General features: G+C 45.0%; 1 protein-coding gene across 1 annotated transcript in view; it reads right to left on the bottom strand.

The window, feature by feature from the left end:
• Positions 1-4,463: 4,463 nt before the first annotated feature.
• The window catches only part of MAP3K20 (mitogen-activated protein kinase kinase kinase 20), a 91,388-nt gene continuing 71,533 nt past the window's right edge, over positions 4,464-24,318 (bottom strand). The window contains exons 15-20 of the mRNA XM_062005129.1: positions 23,321-23,383; positions 22,264-22,356; positions 11,526-11,642; positions 9,962-10,036; positions 8,762-8,912; positions 4,464-5,420 (exon numbers count right to left, since the gene is read on the bottom strand). Coding sequence (XP_061861113.1) covers positions 4,741-5,420; positions 8,762-8,912; positions 9,962-10,036; positions 11,526-11,642; positions 22,264-22,356; positions 23,321-23,383 — 1,179 coding nt within the window. The 3' untranslated portion in view covers positions 4,464-4,740. The remainder of the gene's footprint in view (positions 5,421-8,761; positions 8,913-9,961; positions 10,037-11,525; positions 11,643-22,263; positions 22,357-23,320; positions 23,384-24,318) is intronic.

The raw sequence follows: 24,318 nt of genomic DNA, 5'->3' as shown, positions 1-24,318 counted from the left end.
AGTATTCTTGGCAGCAAGTTCACAGAAAGTCTTAAAATATTTGGCGTTTGATCCTCAGCAGCACCAGCTGAGCTGGAGTGGAGGACAGTGGTAAGGGGCACCCCAGCTAGAGGGTTTTGCTCTGAGTGAGAAGGGAGGGGGAACGCAGAAGGTTTGGACAACTTCTGCTCCTTAAATCAGCAAGTTTCCATATTGTGGCCAGTGTATGGGGTTTTAGCACGTGCCCAGAGTGAGTATCATTGCTGTCAGACATGGCCAACTGCTAGAAAATAATCTGTGGGAGCTGGTTAGAAAGAGCAAATCTGCAGTGGCAAATATTTCTTTAAAAAGTAAACCATGTCCCAAAACAGCCATCTCTGGGTGCCAGTAAGAAGCCAGGTTTGCCCAGGGTGTCAGCTCAGCCATGGCACTGCCAGGGGTGTGGGAATTTGTATTCTCCCCTCCAGCTGAACAGGAACTGGTCTTGCTTTATCTCTTCACAGAAATAACCAGCAACACCACCACCTGTGAACCCTAGCTCTGAAAACCACCATTCCTGGGAGCATGGCACCATTGAGATGTGGGTGTAGATGAGGAGAAAGGAGCCATTGGCACCCCCTTGCTGCAGGCAGGTCTCAGAAACATCAGTGAGGGATGACAAGGTCCCACAGTAACCTCCACCCTGTCAGTATGACCAGATGCCCCAGCACAGAGGTACAGTGCACCAAGGTGGCAGTCAGACTAGCTGAAACCCTGGCAGCCACGTTGCCGAGTAAAAAGGGAACTGACCACTGTTTATCTTCCTGATGAGCCCAGCATAGGCATAACATTTCACTTAGTGCTTTGAAATCAGTATGAGACCAAAGCAACAATTAGAAATGTTGCAAGACAAAGAGATTACAGCACTTCCCAAATTAAACATTGAGCTGTGTGAAATCCCTACCCAGGCCTTAAAATTGACCTCTGCAGCTCTGCTGCTCTGGGATGAATTCGTGGTCTACTCCAGTCATAAGGTAATAGGATGAGGAATAGCCTGGGGTTGTTTATGATTTTGGGGCCCCTTGGACTGTTCAGTGGGGCTGTTACTTCTGTGACAATCATCCAGTTAATTTGCACAGACTCCATGGGAAAAGAAAAGGCTTGTGTGAGGAGTTGAGCTGGGAGACAGGTTACTCTGTTATCTCATCCTCTCTCCACCCAGGCAGATGAGTCCTCTTACCTAGGGTTTTGCTCCAGAAGTCTCACAGGCACATGCTACCCACCATACTTAAGGAGAACTTTACCAGAATCACTGACTGGTTTGCAGCACAGCAGCAGACGTGCCTTTGGGCTGCAGGACACAGCCCACACGTGCCCTGAGAGCACAGTCTGGGCCCTGTGCCTGTGCAGCACAGCATGGGCTGCTGGGCTGGCTGTGGGACTGCTGGGTGGGCTGTGAGGCCAGCTGTGGGGCTGCTGGGCTGGTTGTGGGACTGCTGGGACAGCTGTGGGGCCAGCTGTGCATCACAGCCCTGGCACACTAGCCTTATATGCCAGTGTCTGACAGTAGCAGCAGGTACCCCAGTGCTGCTGAGGAAATGTGTGTGCTAAGAAAGCCAATATCTACCAGGGTCACACCCAGCTCTGGGACACCTCGCTAAGCTGCAGGATTGCTAACCTCAGTGCTAACTGCCTGCTCTCCATCCTGTTTTTATTGTTGTAAAGACATCCTTAGGTATATCGGAAAGATAATAAAAAAGGGGAAAAAAAGCTTAAAAAACATGAAGCACATAGTTTGTTGTCAGAAAAAGAAAGAATTCTCGGAATCATTTTTGTTTGTGCCATGAGGTATCAGCTGTGGGGGAAAAATCTGTAAGGTTTCAGAAAACCAAGGACCATAATGCTGAGGTTAACGTTCTCTTCCTGTCTGAGCTGAACACTGCTTCCTTCCTCCCATAACGGTTGAAGAGAGATGCTGCTGTTTACCCTGAAACCTTTTTGCCATGTCTGGCATCCAGAGGGAGCTGGGCATCTCATGATTCCCACCATTTCCAGAATAAATTGTTGCTGAACAAACAGATTCTGTGTAAGCTCTGACACTCTAATACTTTAAGAGAAAAAAAAAAAAGTATATTTGTATCTGATTTTGTAAACATTGTCCCCACTGGACACAAATACTCACTTTGGATGTCCAGTTCTGAACTTGCCTTCATGAGCTCTCCGCTGTTTTGTATCATCCATTCCAGCAGCCATCCAAGAGCTGGCTTCATATGATTCAGAGCTTTTTTAACTGTGGAAAAGGAAAATGCAAGTACCTTCTTGGGATTAACAGCAACACCAGTTCACAGAGATATAAAACCAAGAGAAGGAGGACCAGGAAAGCAAGGGGTAGCTCTACAGCAGTGATATGTTGTATCACTGGCAGAGTCAGCCACGAGGGACGGCGTAGCACTGCAAACGGTACCTGTATGGATGGAGGGCAGGGTGTCCAGTTCCTAGAGTGCAAATCTAGACATACTGGTATTTAAGTATTTCTGGCTTTGACAAACTCCTAAGAAAACCCCGAGAAAACGCAGCATGGCTCCTCTCCACAGAGCAGCCATTTGCTGAGGTGTAGATGCCCAAAGCAGTCTGATTTCCTGCGTTGCTGTGCACAGTCTTCTAGCTGCACGCTGGTAAAACATGGAAATAAATTGCTGGGCTGGGTAAAGTACTGCAGGATGAAAATGTAAGGACATTTTGACTTACAATGAATTATTACTAAGAGAGGGAGTAGCCACAGGAACAGCGACAAAAATGAGATGGAAAACTAGATCTTGCTGAGACTTTTTTTACAAGCTCACTCACTGTTTTTTTAACCAGCAATGCTGGTGTGGCAAGAGGATTTCTAATCAGCCACTCTTGCAAAATAGCTTAATTTTAATAGGTGTGACCAATACCATCCGCTCCTCCTCTAAATGCTAATGAACACTTTAATACAACAGATGTAGACAGATGCAGATTAAAATTAGGCACAACATTAAATTGCTTATGAACAGCAGAAGAATCCTGTTGGACATCTTGACAGTGAGCCATAGGTAGCTGATAAATCTTGTATTGACACCACCAGCCCACAGTGACTCCTAGCTAGGGCCTTGTATGACTACACCACCATCCTCATCGCCCTGGAAGAGAAGCGAACCCTTGTAAACAAATGTTAGGGAAGGATCCCCAACTTAGACAAATCCCAGTCTCTCACTAAGTTGTGACAGAGAAACATCCAGTGGTAGATTGTCCATGTCCCCCAAAATTAGTCGTCAAGTTCAGTAAACCAGGACCAAAAGCTGAGTTACTGACTAGCTTCCAGCCAGTTTGAAGCCACAAGAAAAGGGCAAGCTCTGCTGTCACTGAGGTTCACATGTGCAGCCCCATTCATTTCCAGGTAAAGCCTTTTACTATTTATTTTTCTTCTCAGTGGAAAAATTGCTTATGTGACTGACACCTGGTATCCTGCCCCATTGGTTTTAGTGGATGCTGTCCTGAATTCAAGCCACCACACGTCTCAGCCCTCACTGGCGCTGGTGGGAATCAGAGAGAGGAGAGCTGCATGTACCCCTAAGAGCAGCCTTTGTGCAGAGCAGGGAATTTACATGTCCTTTTGAACATCCAATTCATGGGGCTATGGGGATTGGGGTCATTGAGGGGGTGATGCACTCACAGCTCCTCCAGCATCGCTCACAACTGCGTGCCAGTGAGCACCACTTGGCATGGATGGTATATCACACCTTGTTCAAAAGCAACTCTAATTTACAGCTTCTTAGCTTTCACAGGGTACCACGAGTTGCTTTGGGTTCAGCTTCCTTTATCTGTTCCTTCCTTTTTTTTTCCCCCTCTTGCATCTTGGGAAACCCTAACTTTCTTTTTTTCCTTTTTTTCCTTTTTAATTGTGTGAAATCAACTTGGAGTGAAAAGGCCAAGAAGAAACTTTTTGAGTACAAGCTGTGTCTTTGTTCTCAGTGGAGCTAAAGACCACATTAATCAGAAGTGTTGCTGACCTTCTCTTTACTACCTGAAGACTGAAAGACAAAAGCGACAGTCTGGCCACATTTAAAAATTCAATTTAAAAGTGCCTGTTGCCCAGGGATAAACATTATCATAGACCTCGGTGGGGTTAGATGTAACTATAATAAAGGCAATGCCTTCTTCTCCCTCTATTTTTTTTTTCTCCAAAAGAATAAAGCCTAGTTTTTGTTTCTCCTGATTATGCCAACTATGAGACACTGTGCTCAGTGGTGTCAGGTAGCTGGTGTCACGGCTTTTAGTAGAGTGAGGTGAGAAATTCCTGAGAGGGGATGGCAAGCTGGAAGTAGAGAACTGAAGCTACTGGAGTGGACCTAAAGAAAATTCTCTGTGTGTTCTTTTTTTCTTCTGATAAAAATACTCCCTCTTCCCCTTAACAAGGAGTGAGGAGACCCTGCTCAGAGCTGGACTCAGTGTCTGGAGGCCAGGGGAGGAAACAGAGAGCCTTTCTTTATGGCACCCGGCTGTGCCTTAGTGATTTTATTATTGAAATATTAAGAAAATCAGTAGATACCCATGAAGCCGAGAACGCAGGCGGCCAAACACAGGGAGAAAGTCAAATTCAATCCCTGATCGTGAGAGGGCAGCTCTCCCCTTACACTGGCTGGCCCCAGCAGCCAGCGAGGGAGGTGCCATCCCGGCTGAGCTGTGATGAATTAAATAGGAGCAGGTGTATCTTCTCTAGGTTGAATGTTCAGTTAAATAAAGAGGCAGATTTCTCCCTCAGAACGTCCTCCGGCCCCGCCAGCTTCCCCTGGGCCTCTCCTTCCCCGGCTTGCCAGTGCTCTGCCTGTGGGGCTTCTTTGCATACTGCACCTTCACCCACCCACTCTCGCTGACTCGGCCCTCCCCTTCGCCCCTCCGGGGCTCGCTCTCGCCCTGCGGAGGCATGCCCGGGATGGCCTTGGCCTGGGGGGCGCCGCGGGGGTGCCGGCGGTGCTGGGAGGCCGGGGCGGCCGCTGGTGAGGCAGTCCTGTAGGCTCTTCCCGAGTGCTGGGGGGGCACCGGGGAGCCCGTCCCGCTGCGCCGCCCATCCGAGGAGCTGCGGGAGTTGGTGCCATGCGAAGCATTTCTGCCTTTGCCCGCAGACCTGTCCCTCTCTGAAGCGGTGTCAGAGGCTGTGCTGGAGGTGCTGCTGCCTTTCGAGTTCAGGTGCAGATTCGAGAGGTTTCTCATCAAACTGTGTGAGAGGGGAGAAGAGTTTCTGGAGTGGCCGATGGATGTGAACTGGTAACTGATGGGACCGCGTGTCCTCCTGACGGCGGCGGCGTAGGAGTCCTGGCTGCGAAGGTAGGGCAGGTAGTGGGTGACGGTAGTGGGGCTGTGGGGATGGCCGTGCTGGAGAGAAATGGCTTTTGCTATTTGGTGCATCCGCAGCGTCTGCATCCACTGGCTGTCGATGCCTGGCAGGGAAATGGAAATGGAGTCAGCTTTCTGTGAATTGATGGAAAACCACTTTATGGTTTACCAAAAGGTTTGAGGTTAGGTACCTGGGCTTATTTCAGACAACCCTTTCCCTCCCAGCCTTGCAGCAAACAGTCCGAGGTTCGAGTATGTTCAACGTTATGGTTGAACGTAACATTGGACTTTCAAAATAGCAAGAAATTCAAACATTTCTGACGCCAGTGCAGGTTATGGAGCTCAGACTAGAAGACAACGAACCACCCATTCAGCTGTTCAGGCGGGTTCCCACTCCCAAGTACCTCTCAGTGTTTTTAACCCAACCTGGTATTAAAGTTTCCTGCGATGCGTTTGGCAGCCTCATCAGATTCTCCACATCCCTCGATGCAAAACCACCTGGAGACCTCCAGAGCAGGCATGGAGCAGGCACCCCAAAGGCGCCAGCCCTGTTGCAGCACTGCCCTCACCTGCCATGTCTCTCCAGCTGGTGCCGTCTGCAGCCCAGCACAGAGACAGAGGCAGCGCAGGCCCCAGCTCAAATCCCTGCTGCTGCTGCCAGGCTCACCGCCTCTCACTCCATTCTCTGTTCAAACTGCTGCACATCATGACAACCAGAGCCACTTCAGTTGTTATCATTGCCACAATTTCAGAAGTCAATCCGCTTTGCATGCTCCAGATACTAAAACTAAGCCCCAGCTACACTGCTCTGTCCAGCTTCGTGCAGAAAATCAACTTTGTATGTGCCTGTGGTGAGGCAGCAGGCTTCAGCCAGGATAGCTCAGACGGTGCTTAACTGTGAGTGACTCGGGACATTATGGTTCCCTCACACCTACTGTTGCAGCCCCGGGGTTGTAACAAAAGCTGTAGCTCCCAGAGATCAGACTGAAGTGCTTTTGAAAGTCAGTCCTGTGGTTTGCGTGAAAGCCTATAGCATATACAATAGTTGTAAATTTTCCATTTGAACTGTGAGGGCTGCCTGGTTTGCTACTTCATGGGAAGAGCAGAGACCAGGAATTCCTCTTATCCAAGGCCACAGCTCTGGCTAGAAACCCACGGGGAGCAACTTAATTTTGCTCTAGAGAGATTTGAGTGATTTGTCCTCAAAGACTGCCAATATCATTCCAACAGGAAAGCATAACCCCACGAGCTTAAAGCAGCATAAACGTGAATGAAATGTTATTATCTTCAACAGAGGACTCCAGCTCCTCTCTCATCTCTGGCTGGTTTTCCAAGAAAAGACTCCGTGTGCCGTGGGTCCTCTGCCTCTCACTGCAACGCTGCACTGGCTGTGGGGAGTTTTGTGGGAGCTGGGTGGCAGCTCTGTCCTCATTAGGATTGCTCCTGTTAAGATGTAATGGATGGTCTCCTCTATTCCTCCTTTCCCCAGACTTTGCTTGAATCTCAAGAGATTTAAATCACTTCAACTTAATGTCAAATATGTCAAAATGAAACTCTTTCCTGTCAGACTGTGAGTGTGACGCCGCCACAGCAGATAGCTCTGGCTGCACTGAGAGATGAACTTCCTTTCACTGAAAGACTGATGGGAATTGCCTTCTCTACTTCTCAACCTCCCTGAAAGACACAGTTTCAAAAGAAACATGCATGCTGAAGCGTCCTTGCTAGACTACCTCCTCTGCCATTCCCCCGTGCCCTCCTACCAAGGCTGGGGATGTAAAACATAGACCTCATAAACCTGTAAGCATCAAGCTCAGGACTTGAATTTGGGTCTTCATTTGTTACCAGCTCCCAGGTAGCAACCATGTGCCCTGTGGGACCAGTGCCAATGCTGGTGGGGCTCCAACACCTTCAGGCTGCTCAGTCCCTGCTCCCAGTCCCCAGGCTGCAGTCGTCAGCCCCTAGCTACTCAGCAGGGACCTCCCAGTGTGCTCCGTGGGGCTGCCTCACCTCTTGTGAGCTGGGGGGCTTCTCCTTCATATGGACTCTGAGACAGCAACTCTGTACACTGAATTAAATGCTATATGTGGCAGTCCACAGATGTAATGCCTTCACTGCTGGTTATTTTAGCCTCTTAGACAGGTATTACCCTTACCTTCGTGCTTGGATTTGGTGTTTAAACCTGGGGTAGGTGGTCTGGTAAAGGAGACAAGCCAGAAGAACTTTGCTAGAGCTGAGGCACAGCTTTCACGCTGGCTGGTAACCCACCTCCTCTGAACTGTGCCTATTCATTTAGGTGCTGACAAAACATTAGCGCCTTCATGTAACTCCTCCATGTGCCAAAGGGACAGACAAGCTCTCCCACTGCTCACCACAAAAAAATGAAAGCAGCTCCACTTACTGTGGCAGAGCCAACCTGTGAAGACACAACACCATGCTTTGGTATGGCTGTGTGGCTCAGCATCCTGAACCCAGGGTAACCTCCATCAGCAGAGCTAACCTGCAGTGAAGACGTATCTTCCAGGACATGCTTTAGGTCCCATCTGCATTACAGACAAATGGATCACAATTGCTTAGGAATAAGAGCAGCCATTTCAGATGTGTCTGTAGCCTAAACCCCACACCTCTCAATTCACAAAGCCATTCTTCTACATTTAGCAGTAGTGCACAGACTCAGAGAAGTTCACCTTCCACTGACTGGTATATTTTTCCAGCTTCTGTGCCAAACATTTCTGTAGCCCTATTGTAAACTCAATCACAAAAACAGCTTTGGCTAACAAACACCTCTACAAAAAAACCAGCAGATCTTAAAGGCAGAAGCATGCTAGAGTCAACTGAGTTGACTATGACAGTTGCTGCTTTAGTTACAAAATGAAGATTGCAGAGTAGAGCCCACTGTTAATATTAACTGTATCTCACTGAACAAGCTAAGCCCCAGAAGCCATAAGAGACACTGTTCCAGAAGTCAGATAACGAGCCAGGGCTGGCTCAAACAGACAGGCTGAGCTGCGGAAGGGAAGAAGAGTCAAGTGGGAAGAAGTTCACACTTCCTCACAGCTGACCAGGACACCAGGAGCACTTAGGGGTCTGCCATGCTGGCAGCATGTACCTGTCAACACAGTGTATCATCTACAGGCAACTTTGTGCCACCTCACCTGCTGCTTCTGAGGCTACAGCCTTGGCATGTGTGTGTCCTTCTGCCAAGAGCACTGGCCAGAGCAAGAACAATCTGCACCCACATATCTCTTCCAGCAGGTGCCCTATATCTAAGCCCAACACCTGTGCAACGCTGCCGCTGTGTTAGGTGAAGAAGAATACAAGCAAAGAGCTGGCTGATGCCGCAAGATCCGCTCTGTTGTTGGGACAGGATAACAGCACTGACATTTTGCTGTTCTCCCCACGTGTACCTTGCTACTATCAGCAATTTAGTCCACATGTGCTGACTTACTTGAGTCAGATCTGCTCCGTGAATTCCCCTCCGAGTTGGGAAGCGAGGTGTGTATCATGAGCTGTACCGTCTCGACCTCATCCTGAGCCTTCACTTTGCTCCAGCAGATAGCTTGGATATGCTTGGTGGTTTTGGGAGCTCTAACGTCACTCTGCTCAGGAAGGACACAACACGCGTGAGGACAAAACACACAGGAGGATATAATGACACGACTCACTAAGCTGTCCTGCGAGGGAAATTCCACTGGTGCCTGAGCACCAGCAGCGTTTTCAAGATAGAGTCAGTTTTGCAAAACCACTTAGCTAGTTCTCAAGTATTTTTAGACGCTAGATAATTTTGGCTGGTATTTTGTGATTGTGCTAAAAATGTGGTAGTGAGTAACTGTTTCAATTCATGTACCATGTGGAGGAAAGATTTTCATCTGCAAACACAAAAATATACTTTACTAGTTGTATTAATGTGAGCATCAAATGGGCAGTGCTTTCTGCAAGAGGGAGGACTAAGAAGGTATTGTTGCAGTGATACCCTCCAGAAAACATTCCTCGTGTATCAAGCTCTTCAATTTGCTGTTCAGGGCCTGTGAATCCTGTGAGAAACTTCAAGCTGAAAGAAAACTACTGTTCTTCATTTCTGAGACATGCATGCAAGGTCCAGCATTTCTCTGTCTCCATCACTGTCTGAATCCTTGATCAGGACAGAGCTGGAATCCAAATTATTAGCCTCCTTGTGACACACAGCCTTGGTCTTCATAAAGTCACTTCTGTAAGTAACTACAAACTCTTTTTACAAAGGCTAGTTTCTATCACATTGAATTGTCTTATGAGTTTTATTTTGTCTTGTTTTTCTCTTTACTTCTCATTTTCTTTCTTCTCCTGTTGCTTCTCTGCTCTCCTAATTAGCACTTCTTTGAAAAGGTATAAAACAGTCTCTTCAGCTACCGCAAACAACACTGACCATTACACTTCAAGCAAAAGGAGTTTTCGCCCTTGAGAAAAAGAGCCATCCCAAGCAGCAGCCTGATGACATTGTCTTTGTAAACCTCATTCTGCTTTTGCTCTAAACTTTAGATTTCACAATTAATTACAGGCTGCTGAGAGTTGATTATAGGCTATAACAAAGCCAGAGGATGGTCTTTTCACACCTCCCATGTAGGTTTTATCTTGGATAAACAATTAAAAAAAATTGTTTCTTAGAGCTTACCTCATATGTAACAACACATTCTACAGACTGGTGCTCTTCTATCCCCACAATCCATTTCTCCATTACAAATGGTGGCTGAAAAAAACATGGGGGGAGTTTTATAAGGTGCTCTTCCTCTCCTCATTTGTCTCTGAAACACCCCAAAGATATTTTCAACATTTGCCCTTTTTCCATCCATTTCCACATTGTTAACATCGATACTTTTCTTAAAATCTTGTGAGAAGCTGCAATATATTTTGGAATTATTTACTTCCTTGCTTACAGAAGGAAGCTGAGATTTCTATAAACAACAGAGAGTAGGTAAAACAACACAGAATGTTTTCATGAGAGCATACATCTTCTTCATTTTTGCGTGTGTACATTTTTTTCCTGCTAGACTTACAGAGGACAGCAAGAACAAATATCTGAGAGAAATCCCTGACAGATACAAAAACACTGAAGTACGTGAAAAGCTAATGTTATTGGATCTAGTTATTAGTTGATTTAACTTTAAGCCTTTTCTTTTGAGTAAAAAAATAAATAAGATATCCAAGATGACAACTAAAACCAAAACTGTTTTGCCACAAAATAATAAGAACAATAATAATTTTAAAATCACAAGTGTTGTTCCAGAAATCACTAACTTTAAAAATAGTATTAGCATGAATTAAACACGGGAATCTCTCTTGGCAAATACTTGCATTTTGACATTTTCTGACTATTGAGATTTTCATCTTTTGCCTTAGAAAAAACAGACAGAAGATCCCTCCAAAAATTTGCAAAGAAAAAAAAAATCACAGTTAAAAGCATTCTGGAGTTTGGGGGGTTTTGTAGGTGCCCATTAGAGCAGCATTCTAATTGGTAATCAAGATCTACTTTTTTTCATTTAGAAATTTATTTTGTTAGCTATTTTCAAGCGGAGAACATTAGTAAAAATAAACAACTGGAGTAACAGCAAACAGAATGCTCTCTGCATTAACAAGGCTTTTGTTGCTTTTGGTAAAAGCAGTTTAAATGCTGTCTGGAAATGTTTACAGGCAGGTTCTGAAAGAAGGTAAAATGCACAGTGACACTGAATTACAGATGTTCAGTGCTGTACTCCCTGTTGATGGGTTTCAGCCTTTGCAACCCATCGTTCTGTAAAAGGGAGAGTTTTAGAACTACATGCAAGTTCTAAAACCATGTCAAAATATAAAAAGAAAGGGAGAAAAAAAGCGCCAGGCAAATCACATGAAGTTTCAAACTGGAACATTTAAATCACTTTCTTCTCTTGAAAAGGAAAGTAATTTTTGAACATTCTTTTCTTTAAAAGGGGTAATAAATTCAGAGGATATAACATGGAATTAAAACAAGAAAATATAAATTAGTTCCTTCTCTTATTTTTCTATTGTCAACATTATTGTCAGCTTAAAAGAGAACCAAAATACCTAACTCCTATTATGATACAAATCTGTTTAAAATGTGCATTTTATTTAAAAGCTGTCAAGAGATTGAGCTTCTGCAAGCACAAAAGTCGACTGCTGTGGTATTTTAATGTCTTTGTTTGAGATCTGTGAATTCGTGAAAGCTTTAAGGCTGTAAATACCTTTGTCATCTTTAAAATCTCTACATCAGGTAGGTTAGTGTTGAATGTCACATCTTTTATGTAGGTTATTGCAATTTCATCCCCGTCCATCTCCATGTACATTTTCCATTTACAATCCTATGAATAATAAAGAAAGAATGCTGGATTGTTAGAATACAAATAAAATAAAAAAAAAACCCAAACCAACAAAAAAACCCCCCTGAAAGCTGAAATAACCCAAAACCTAATCCTCAATCTATAGTGGAAAAAAATACCCCAAGGAGAAGACAAGGAATATATATATGTATTTTAGGATATGCATGTTTTCCAGTAAAAATGTTGATAATGGAAAACCCTTGGGTGCTCTTGTTGGCTCTCCTCTTAGCTCGCCCTGAGCCACAGTCACCACATTGACAGGTCTGGAGCTATGTGCACATGCATGGCAGTGGGGAAATAGGTGAAGCAGGGGAACGCGGGAACAAGTGACCAGAGTGTCTGTGAATCACTGTTAAGACAGTCGCTCAAATCATGGACAAGATGATGAGCTGGTTATTACAGCTCAATTATTTCTGATACTGAGTGGCCAGCAAGGCACTGAGCATCCTCAACTTCCACTCACCTCCAATTGCACTGCTAATTATAAGCAAGGTCAGTTTAGAAAGTAATCATAGCGAGTCTAACAAACCAGAGCAATGGAAGGTATCCTTAAATAATCCCATGAGCTGAGTATGGGGCCAACATCTAACACAAGGCCTGCAGAAGCTGATGGCTCCAGCAGCATCCTGCCAAGAAATCCCATGGGAGCCGAGTGCTGGGACCAGAGTCTGTGCTTGCAGCCTCAGGAGGCTCCCACTGGGCACCAGCGACTACTTGTGCATGGTGCAAACCAGTCAACATTTGCTGGTGTGCCCGGCAGGTGCTATGGTGGTTAGATACTGTCCGGTGCACTGGGCTCCTCCGAAAATCAGTCCCCTGAGGGATAACAGGACTGCAGTGAAGCACAGTGTCTCCATCTCTGTGCAGGTAGATGATCTGCCCTTCACAGAGACAGGAGCTCCATCAGATATGCCAGGGGTTCAGCAGGGCCTGTGCATGCTGCACACAGCCAGCCAGGCAGGTGCCATCTCAATTCTGCCCAGGAAATGCAAACACTTTCAATGGGGACACAGATGGCCGCTTCGGGCCAAGGGCTGGCGTAAGCAGTTACTTGCACACACAGACATGCAGCAGCGAAGGAAGTATCTGTTTGCACATGCGATTTGCACGTGCATCTCTCAGAAATGTAACGTGGGAGCTCAGCCCTCAGAAGTCTCAAAGCTTTCAATGAGGCATTGAATTGGCAATTCCAAGATAAAAGAAAACCGGAGTATAATCATTTCCGAACCGCAACAACAAATCATGCTTATGAAAGCATTTGGCCCTGTGTGTCCATCTGTCCCCATTGAAAGCTTCCCTGTTCCACGAGCAGAGTGGATGTGCGGTTGGTTTCCACATCGTCCTGGTGTGAGTCTGAGAGACAGGAACTGCAGTCCAGTGCTCAGGGCACCGATCGAGACTAGCAGGCACTGAGTTCAATTTCCAGCTCTGCCATCGGCTTCCTTTGCAACCCTTTGCCTCCATTTCCTAATCACGAACCGTATCTCTTTGCACATCCTTTCTGTGTCCCACTTTTTCGGGTTGTGAGCTAACCCAGGGCTAACCCAGTTACACTTGTCTCTTCCCAGGCAGATACAGAGCAACACACCGGCCCTGACATTGGCTGAGGACTATATGTGCTTCATAACTGCACAGCAACAGCAAGACAAGTAGTTTCTGACTCCTTGTCTCTCCAAGTGTGCTCCTCTCCCTGCCCACACCGTTCTCCTTGTTACCTGAATTCTCTATTGCAGATCAAACCCAAGGTTAGAAACGAGACGTCTGATGACATTTGTAAGTTTTACACCACCTGAAGCACGGAAAGCACAACACATTGGCATAAAACGCTATCCTTCAGTTAACTGTGTGGACCTCCTGTTGCCAAGAGCAGCGCCAAGTGCCTGGGAGCCATAGCCACACCTTGTGCCACAGCTCCTGTGCCTTCACAGTTCAGGATTTCATGCTGTTCACTCACATCTCCCTACAGACTGGATCTAACAAACATAAGCTCCTTTTAGTAAACAACAACAAAAATCAAATGACCAAGTCTAAAGCAAAGGCTGACAAGCTATGTGTATCCAGGGTTCGGCAGGTGGTGGGCACCTGCCAGCACCCGGCCCCTTGCTGGATCTGCCACGCAGGCAGGAGCCCTCTCAGCACAGTAACGAATCAGGCTGCCCCACGCAGCTGGGGATGCGCGAGCCCTGCACAAACACCGCCTTCCCCCGCTCCCAACTGCAGCTTCAGGGAAACAAACACACTCGCCTGTCCTTCAAATCCAGCCCTTGGAGTCCTCTCCAGACACTGCACAGACACCAAAAGGGCAAATTACTGCTCTGAGCATACCCTCTCTGATCACTCGAAAATACATGTCACGTTTTACCTGCAAAGGTTTTCATTTTGTGTTACTGTAAAATCATCAGTGGAAAGAGAGAGAGAAAGACATGGAAATAAAAAGAGGACAGAAAGGGAAGGAGAGGCTGGGAGAAAAAGAGAAAATACAGAAAAAAGAAAGAAGGAAAATTAAAGAGAAAAGACAGCAACTAGGTGACCTTTAAATCAAGGCACTTAGGCAATATCTAAGATAAGTGGGTGGCTACTTGTCTGACAAACTTGGTAACCATTTTGTTCAGCCACACCGTGAATAATGAGGGATTTGTGTGCTGCAGAAAGAGATGTATTTCCCTATTTTCCAACTGAGTTCTAGGTTCTTATTTAGCAGTGAATAGGAGAGAGATGCTCAGACGCTTAAGCAAAAATTTGGCTAGGATAACCAAGTATAAGTATTTCAATTCTTTGATGAATTGAAGCCATAAGATTTCTTGGATGGGGACTACATTTAGTGCCAGATGCATGCAGGAAAATAATTTGGAAATGGCCTGTTCAAAACATCTGGTTGATAAATATACATACATGAGTCCTTCAAAGGGATTTCCCTGGACATCTTGTTAATTCCAGCATCAAAATATCTCCCAACATTTACCTTCTCAATTCTGATTTAAATAATTTCATATTTTGGGGGTTTTTTTGGTTTTTTGTTTTTTTTAAATACACCTAGTTTGAGAAGTGAGAGGCACAACCTGCAAAACTTTGTGTGAAAAACATTTCTGAATAATGCTTTGACAAAACCAATAAATCAGCAGCCCCTGAAAATGACTGTAGAAACGAAAAGCAAATCACACATGTATTTTGAGTCACTTCTCCTCTGCATTGAAACATAAAGTAAGAACACATTAAAAATTAAGTCTCCAGCTTACTGTTGTGACAGTCCTCCTTTAACCCCATATGCGCTAACGTCTGCAACAAAAAACGAGGGGGAAATGAAAAAGATCAGGCGCAGGCTTTAAACAACACACGTCTCCTGCAACAACAGCTTAAAACTCTTGCTGGGGAGACATCTCATTTTTCAAGGAGTCCCAAAATCCAGGATTCATTTTAAAATCAGTGGTCGCAATAAACTTTACTCTTTTTTTTAAGCTGGAATTAAAAAAAAAGGGAACGGCATTGTGGCAGGCAACTGGGTATTAGAAGAAAAGTAAGATGTAACGCAAGATGAAACAAATATGAAAAAATATTGGTCATGCTGGCACTAAAAGTAGTAGCATGTTGATGATTTAGGTCCCCAGAAGCTCCTTTACACTCTTAGCTATTATCTATCTCAGCTGCTGAAACCCGCTGTTTTAAAGGCATTACGGTTGAACATCTAGTGACAGCACTTGGGTTATTTATCATTATGTATCACCCTGCTACACTATATTTTATTATTCTGGATTTAAAGGAAGATAACACAATTATGGTTAATTTGCTTCTCTTCTTTATATATATAGTGTCATGACCCACCATGGCTTTGTCCCATGAGATATTTTTAACCAAAAAGAAATCCACAAGAAACTCTCCCTAAAAATTCCATTAATAACCTCTTGTAGCGTGTATAGGTTGCAGGGTCTGGAACTAAGAATGTTTTAATCTCTTCAGCAAAACAATGTCTCATAATGATGTACAGGACTATTGCTGCACTGATGAAGAATCATACATAATTCAGCACCTTTCACTTGGCACCACTGTGATATCCTCATTAGCAGTGGCTCACAGTGGCTGTCAGATGGTGTCCATGCGAATGCAGGCATTATATTGTCTTTGAGATGTGCAGCTGCTTCCATGACACTGCCAGTATATAAAAACATGACGCCAGTTTGTTTTATTTAGTGCTAAACCTTCCAGTTTGTAAAAACAAGGCTGACACAGAGCCTGACATGAGGCAGTGAAAATAATTAGCTCTCATTTTCTCAGCCTCCTATTTCCTTCTCCCCGCTGTGTTCTCTTTCCACTAAACCACCACATGTCAGTCGAAATGGGAGGCAATTAGTGGGCTCATTTCAGTCCCCACAACTGTGCTGAAAAGAAAGTATTTATGATGGCACAATGAACAGCTGAAAGATTAAATAACATTTGCCTTTTGAAAAGAAAATGACTTCTAGCTAAATGGGCAATTTTTGATTATTCTCAAACAAGCTTAGAGTAGTTGGTTTTTAAAATACAAGAAAGGAAAATGAGTCATTTTTAGGTGAAAGAATCAAATAAAACTTGACACAGTAATGCAAATAACTGATGTTTTATTGCAAAATATGTAAATGTGTTATACCCTTAACAATGGCTGGTGTCTCAGGTCAGGGCAGGCTGTTGCCAGCCAGGCTCCAGCAGGAGAAGGTGGCTCCACCGCCGGTTTTGTTTCAGCTGTGCAGGCAGAAAAAACAGGGGCGGAGGGGAGGCCTTCCCATAGAGATGGTCTTAAAATGCACAGAAACAAAGCAAGGAAAAGATATATTTATGTTATCAGTTGCCTGGGTGCTTCCTCCAAAAGCCGGAGCCCTTACTCCTCCATGAGGCAACAGGCACTGCCTGGCTGGAGCTTTCCCTGGAGAAGCACGAGGCCTTTGCGACACCTACGCAGACTGCCCGGTGGTACCAAAAATATCAGTCTCCTGACAGCACCCTTCTGTAACATCCAGCACCGTGGAGCCATGTGCCGCCATGGAGCCGAACAGCACGGTAAACACCGGGGGCTGCTGCGTGCAGGGGCCGATGGCCGGACAAGTGCAGGCTGCAGTCACCAAGACGGAGAGCTTGGCAGTAGCAGCAGTCCCAAGCCTCACCATAGTTTACCAAAAGCTGGCCTTGTGATGTGATCAGCAGTAAATGGGGATCGTTATGGGCACAAGCATTGTCATGCAGCGGAGCAGCCCGCTTGCCAAGGCAGGGTTGTAAAGGTGGAAGTGTGAGGAAGAGGAATCCCTTCCCCGCGGGCTGCACAGGTGCCCCTCGTGCTGTCTGAGCCGGCCCTGTCCTCCTTCTCATGGCACTTCCCACTGACAGCTCCCAGCAATAACGTGCTGGAGCTGTGGGGCACCTTGTCCCCCCCAACAGCAGGGCATGTGGAGGCCATGGCCCACAAGCTGGGGCTGGCAGCCATCTGGGACATTGGCCACGGATACAAAGGTGTGCAGGAGCTCAGGAAAGTGGCCTTGCCAGGCCACTGGATGTGTCCTGCGCCTGCCAGGGAAAGAGGCTCCTCTTCCAGGCACAGCTGGAGAGGACATGCCAAGCCTAGAGACCACTGGGAACCCGTCCGCTTCTGCAGACGTATGTGTGACTGAGGCTGTACATGCGAGAGACAAGGTATCGAGGGCAACAAGTTAATTCAGGTGGCTAAGGTCTAAAAATTAAACTTGAGATTAAAAAGTCAAGTGAGCAAATTACCTAGCTGGAAAGTCTACAGATCTCTTCAGGATTATGGAACCATTCCTGATGGGAATCCTTGGCTCAGCACTGCCTACACAAGTTTTCTAAAAGGTATTGGCTTGAGTTGGACCACAGTTACATGTCGATGCTACAACTGTAGCAATCCCAGTGGAGGTGATGGACTTATACCAACCCTACCTCATGTAAAAACAATACATGGTCCAGAAAAGCTTCTTTGAAAGAAAATACACCTGCACCAAACATCTGTACACACTACCACTGATCGCTCTCCTCAGTGGACTGTATTAACCAGTTCTTAATAGTGCTGGTTACATTTAAACGTGGCTGTGGTTGTATTTTACAACTTAGGGGTTTGGGTTTTTTTCCTCCACAAACATTCTTTCCTCCTTTAATGGCTACTTACTAGAATAGGAGAAAATCCAGGAAAATGGCACACAAACACAGCTACGTTGATTCTTGCATTAACTGTTAGCCTGTAGTAGTGAAACTGTTGTACTTTGAGACATAATTAAAGAGAGAGGCTTTAGAAGATGAGGTTTTGAGATAAGGTTAAATAACCCCACTTAGAAAGTTAAGCTACTTGCAAGTGTCTTGCAGAGGAAAGGTCAGATAAAACTAATTCCTCTGCCAGCTTTACTTACTGAAGTGAGTTAAAATACCTACAGAGTACTGCGAATATGTGCAACTGAAAAAATACAAAACTTGAACCTTAAATTTTAGATCTCAGCCCTCACTTTCTTCTTTTACACATTTTTAACATGAGGAGGATCTTAGAAGGCAAACTAAACTAGGGATGTTATATCATATCTGCCTGAACCAGGAATTATTTTTAAGTAAAGAAAGGTTTTATGAGTGTCGATGTAGTGGGAATAGGAAGAAGCAGCGGAAACAGTCTCAAGCACTTGTGAAACTTTGTCTGGTCCTGTCTGCATTTTGGCAGGTTTCTCCACATGAAGAGTTGGTCACAATGTTTCTCTAAAGCAGCCTTTTCACTACATGGTTAAATAATACCATTAAAATGTATCCCAGTTTAGGTATTCAAGACTAGGAAATAGTTCACACAGCAGATGGTTTTGAACAGGCTCTGCTCCTTACCTTGTCAAATAGGGGGAGAGGTAACTGGGGAAAAATAAGGTGAAATGGTGAGCCAACTTCAAGGCTTTGTATTTGGATATAGGTCAGGTTATGCCACATGTGTTTTAAAAAAAAAAGAAAACATTCAAAAGCATGGTAAAATCTCTCCTTTTGAGGACTAAAACTAAAGAATGCATCAACAGGAGACAAAAAGCCTGTGAACCAGCCTTCTTCAGGGGTTGGGTGATTCATCAGTGTGGAGCCGACACGGCTCAGACACCTTTTCCTGATTGGGAAATTTTAATGAGCCACCTAGGATGAGAAAGTCATTGAAAATTCTCTCTGCAGTTCTGCGAATCAGCTCAAGCCACAATTGCCAGGGTTTGTTTTTTTACTCTCTTTGGTATCTTGGAGTTAATTGGTGTCTCCCTCCCTTTTTTTTTAATTTGTGGAAAAAATTCATATAAAATGTCTAAATCTATCACCTTTCAGCTCAGTGGGAACTGTGTACAGAAAGGTCATTAAAAGGAAGTGAATGGAAGTAACCACATAACTCCAACTACAAGAGTTGGAAAGGAAACCTCTAAAAACCAGGTTAGCTTTGCAGTGCTCACTCCTGATGCATTCAGAGAGCACAAAGGTCAACTGAGCTTTCATCACCTCCAAAGATGCAGCTAAAAAGAGAAGGAAACTGTAATGAAATGACTGCATCTGTCAGCTGGTGGAAACCAACATAATCTCACTAGAAGATGCAGCTTAAATTAGATAACAAATCCAAGGCTGGTAGTGTACTGGGAAGTCAATGCTTCACTCGGCATACAGAGAAGGCTAAACATTCAAGTGACATCCTGAAGCGTATTCATCAGGAACCTTGCAAAAGGCATCGTCACTCCTAAGGCCCCTAAGTTTCTGCCTGCTGTTGGAGAAGGCACGCTGGCTGTGCCGCCGGGGCTCAGGGCAGTTCCAGGGAGAGAACACCTGTGTCCTGAGGAACTGCTTTCACATCCGAGACAGTGCTGTGCTCAGATCAGCCAAAAGCATCTGAATTAGCCTGAAACCCTCAAATGGTTCCTGAGTGCTGGATCGGCTCACCTAGCACTTTTATGTCCCATGGTATGTCACATTGCACATTAGAGCTTATTAAAGCTGTCCCACTTGCTTCCAGGTACAACTACATCAGAAGATGTACTACAATAACTAATGGGAACTCAGTTCAGAGACCAGCGCAGACACAGCCTGGGGTAAAACCTCTCAGCATGACCTGTTCCCTCGTACAGAGCCCTTCCCTCTGTGCTGCAGCAGCTCCCAGCTGAGCCTGATAGCCTTCCTTGTACACAGGTCTAGCACTGTACACATCACCCAAGGAACACACGTTCTCAACTCGTAACCCAGATTCGAGTGTATTGCCTCTTTTTCCTTATGGCTAAAACATGAGCAATGTTTCTTAGCTAGGCAGCCAGTTATAGGGACTGATCAAGGTAAAATTCCTTTGAGAAATGTATTTTTAAACTGATGAAGGCCAGCTTTTTAGCTATAAAGACGGTGGAAGGTATGATCCCAAGTGCTTCTGCTGATCCAGTTTTACAGGAAAAAGCATCATTCTTACAAAAATGAGACAGTAAAATAAGTTTAAACCCTTCAATCCTGCTTTGCCCAATATCTCCGATTCGTTTTGGAACGAAACTGGATGGCAGTAGTAGTTGGCTTAAAGTAGCCTCTAGGGGAGCTAGAAGATTGTATCCAGGAATTTTCAAAGAGCAAGCCAGCCAAATTTTCTATACTGTATGTACCACACCAGTTTTTTGTTACTGTTACATTTAACACAAATTACCTCGCTCGTGCTGGTCCTAGCATCCTGCCTAAAAACTCAGTCCACCTACTTCTTCCAGATCACTTTTTAAAACCAGCTGAGCTGCAACATCTTTAAAGGCAGATATGAGTTTTATAATACGCAGACCTTGGACAGAACTTCCCAGCCCAGACAAACTCATTTCCTGGAACAGCATCAGGGACACAGGCACTGCAGTGGGGCGGATGCTGGGGAAGCCATGCCCAGCACATGCAAACCTCTGTGCTGCAGAGGGAATGGCTTCCTCGGGAAGCAGCCTGACAGCACACAGAGAACAGAGGACCGATTTAGAAGTTATGGGCAAAGACCGGACTAAAAAAAACCCCAAAGGGTTCTCAGTTGGCACATCAGAAACCTGCAAAGTTTGTGTTGGCAATATGTAGCCCATTGAACCAGCCTCATCCTCTCGTAACAATCCAGCTTCTGTCCTGTAGACTTTGATGCACTGTCTCACTTGCAAATGTTGGCGCCATGGCCAAAATATCTGCTTGTCCTCAAACTCAGCAGGCATTAGTGCAACCTGAATTTCTCAGAGGTCTAGTCACTCCTTCTCTTGCTCATTCCTGGGAGAGGCTGCTCACCTCCCTGCACCACGACTCACAACCCGTATTGGAAATGGAAGGGACATATAAGCTATTTCAAGGACTTTTAGTTCCTTGTAGAGTTGCACATGTGAGAGAAAGATACACATCTACAAAAAAGCAGCTGTACAGCACCGTAAGCTACAAGCAATCAAGGACACTGAGACAGTCTAAGTAATTCGCACAGTGATAAAGAAGATTTCCATAGAAAAAAAAGTACTTAGGATAAAAGAAACAAATAAAAAAAGGAAATCTCCAGACAAAAAGCAAAAAGCTTTTTCAAACTGATGAAATGATTTCAGTAAGAGTCCAAGTTCCTACTAAGTACAAACCTAAATGCTTTCTCTACAAGCACCACCAAGTACAGAAATCAAGAGACTTCTGCAAACAATATGCCCTGAAAGCAAAGCAGCGAGATAACACAAGATGAAAGCCAGCCACCCACAAGTTTAGGGTGGACACACAATGCAGATTTGTCAAACACAAAAGGAAACAAATCCTGCTGTCACAACCCCTGACTCTAACTCAGAAATGCTTTGCACGCCATTTCCACATAGACGCTTAATTCTAAAACCCTTGAACTCAAGAGTCCATGGCAGGCTGGATAAAGAAAACAAAAAGCATGGGACAAACCTCACTCTCAAGAAAAGACAACGTGGTGGAAACAGTTTGCTGGATCATCTGGAATTGTCAGTGCTCCTCGTTACACAGGGCGTAATGAGAGATCCTTGAAGCAGCTCGGCTTGGAGCTGGGGTTTGATTAGGATCTGGCATGCTGGTAATTGCCTTTTACCAGTCCCTGCGTGGTAGTTTTGCCATTTGCGATGTGCTGCACCTGACACTCCCTCCTTCCCCAGTTCCATGAGTGGGCACAGTCGCCACCGGGCCAACCCTGTCCTCCTCAGCCAGCAGCCATGCACACCATGTGCTCTCCAAACTCCTCTTGGTTACATAAAAAGCCACTGCCTTCCCTCCCAGATAAAAGCAGTAGTCTGACCGCTAACCTCAGGGACACGGCACCGCTCAACTGGGAAGGAATTTTTTTTGCAGAAACGTATTGTTATTTCACACCCATTGGGATAAAAGGAACAAAGCAAAAGCCCAACTTACAAAAATTACAGTTCAAAAAAATCGTTCAAGAGGAAACAAAACCTTTCAGCCACAGCTCTCTGTGCCACTCTTTCCTCTGGGGTGTGGTTCCCATTGCTGATGTAGACCCATTTGCCACCTTGACACTTGGCCAGCACTTTCCAAAACAAGAAAATTCTCACAGCAAGTTATCTTCTTGTGTCCAGAACCTATTGGACCCTCTGGGTAGTGACTGTGAACCACACTAACCGACTCAGTGCTCCCAGCTTACCTTCGGACCATTTCCCGGCTTCAAGTGATATCCAAAGACGAGTTCAAGATTCACTACTTTCTCTACATCTTCTTCGGTTCCACTTGCAGAATCCTGCCAAAAAAAAAAGACAAGGTGAGACTTCACATCTACCACAACCCTCTGGCAGACAGGAGCAAGGCCTCTGGTGGCAGATGAGATTTGCCTTTCAGATGCTGCAAGTCTGGCAGGCGGCAGGAAGGGGCCATTGCTCTGCCCCAGCAATGGCATTCCAAGAGTGACCTGGGCCTCATCCTGTGGGGGGTTCAGGGCATACAGTGGGTGATGGCACCGAGACTTCTGCTCTGGCCTGACCACGCTGGACAGCTGCTGCCCCTGGAACTGCAGCCCAGACTGCCTAGGAGTGAAGTCCTCACTTACATTTTCCCTTTCTGGGAACGGTTTCGCTGTATGAAATTTCACTCGGCAGCTGTGCAATAAATTACGACTGCTTCAAAAGCTGCTTCAGGCTTTGAGGTCTAGAACTGCTTGATTAGCTCACTAAACTAAATCAGGCAAGTATCTGCTCTGCCAACCCCAAGGTTCCCAAATGCTCTCTCCCTTTTGCATGGCTCTTGTTACTGATATCAGAAAACCAACAGGTTAACACAAGGGTGACCAGACACTATCAATCATCCTTCTCTCCTGTGTAACATTAACAGAGGAATGACGGACTCATTCTGGGCCAGGGGTCTGTTGTTCTTTGGTAGTGAGCAGTCAGTGGCACCAGTTCAGAGGAATGGCTCTTAAGAGTAATTCCTGATTAATGGCAGCAAAAGAATCGCAACCAGTAGTTTTTTAATTTAATACCACTGATTCCATGACAAAACCTTAGAGCCTCCTTGAAAACAACTTTTATTATCCTATTATTTGTTTTTATGTGACCCATCACTGCTGTTGACCCTCCGCATTTGTCACAATCCTCTGAAGGAACTGCTGCTTTACCCTTCTGCAAGCAGCAGGAAAGCTGAGACACAAGAACAGCAAAATATTCATAACCAACATGAGAAGCATTTCTTATATAAACAATAAGACTTGCCTTAATTAATGGTGGAAAATGAAACAGGTTTAGGTAGTCATGGGTTAACTTCTCAATAGCAGTCTAGGAAAAAAAAATCAACAAAATCAGATGAGGGTTATTCAGTATCTCATACTGCTAATAGCAGCATGAAAAGCAGTGCAATTCTGTGTGCACTGTGTTCTCCATTGTGGATACGTGAGGGCATGTGAGAAGAGTTTAAAACACAGCCCTGTTCTGGAAGCTGTTGTGGTAGATCAGCCCCATTTTGCATTCAGAACCAGATCTCCTTAATCAGAGAAAGAGATGTTTGGGGGGTTGTTTTGGTTGTTTTTATTTACGCTCAATCAACCCAGCAAGCTGAAATCTTTCATTTTGGGCATTATTGACTTTATTAAGTTTCAATAATTTTCCCTGTAGGAAATGTAAATTAAATATATCAGTAATGGTGTGTGCAGCACGGAAAAATGGCTGATGAGCAAAAGGGGAATCAATTTGTGTGACTTACAGAGCTAAATTTGCAGGACTAGCAATTAGGACACAAGTATCTCTTTACTAGTAAATTGTGGTATAAGATCATTGAGACACAACAGAATTATAGATGCTCCTTTTAGAGAAATCCTTTTCCAAAGCTGACTGCCAAGAAACTGAATTCTCTCCTGTGGCTGCAGTATTAACACTATTTCTGCTGTCATGATCGTGTTTTCCAGAGCATGAAGCATATTTTCCATACAAAGACTGGATATTTAAAACACCATGAAACAGAGCTTTAAGAGCAAAGCAACCTGGCTGTCAATCAGCTTTGAAGCTGTCTAGTGAAGTTCTGTAAGTCAAAGTATGTTTTAAGACACAGATGAGACGTGAAAGTGGAGAGGTTGAGAGATTGCATTTCAAATAGCCATTTCCATATCTGCTCTTCCCTCAGCTAAAGAGAAATCTTCGGTAAGAATTCTCTCTGAAGATATCCAGTGCTTTCTGACAGGAGAAAGGCCTTCCTTGGTAAATCTCTAGCAGTACTG

The sequence above is a fragment of the Colius striatus genome, chromosome 11, assembly GCF_028858725.1.
Source record: "Colius striatus isolate bColStr4 chromosome 11, bColStr4.1.hap1, whole genome shotgun sequence".
Classification (NCBI taxonomy): Eukaryota; Metazoa; Chordata; class Aves; order Coliiformes; family Coliidae; genus Colius; species Colius striatus.
This window is presented reverse-complemented; position numbering and strand designations above follow the sequence as displayed.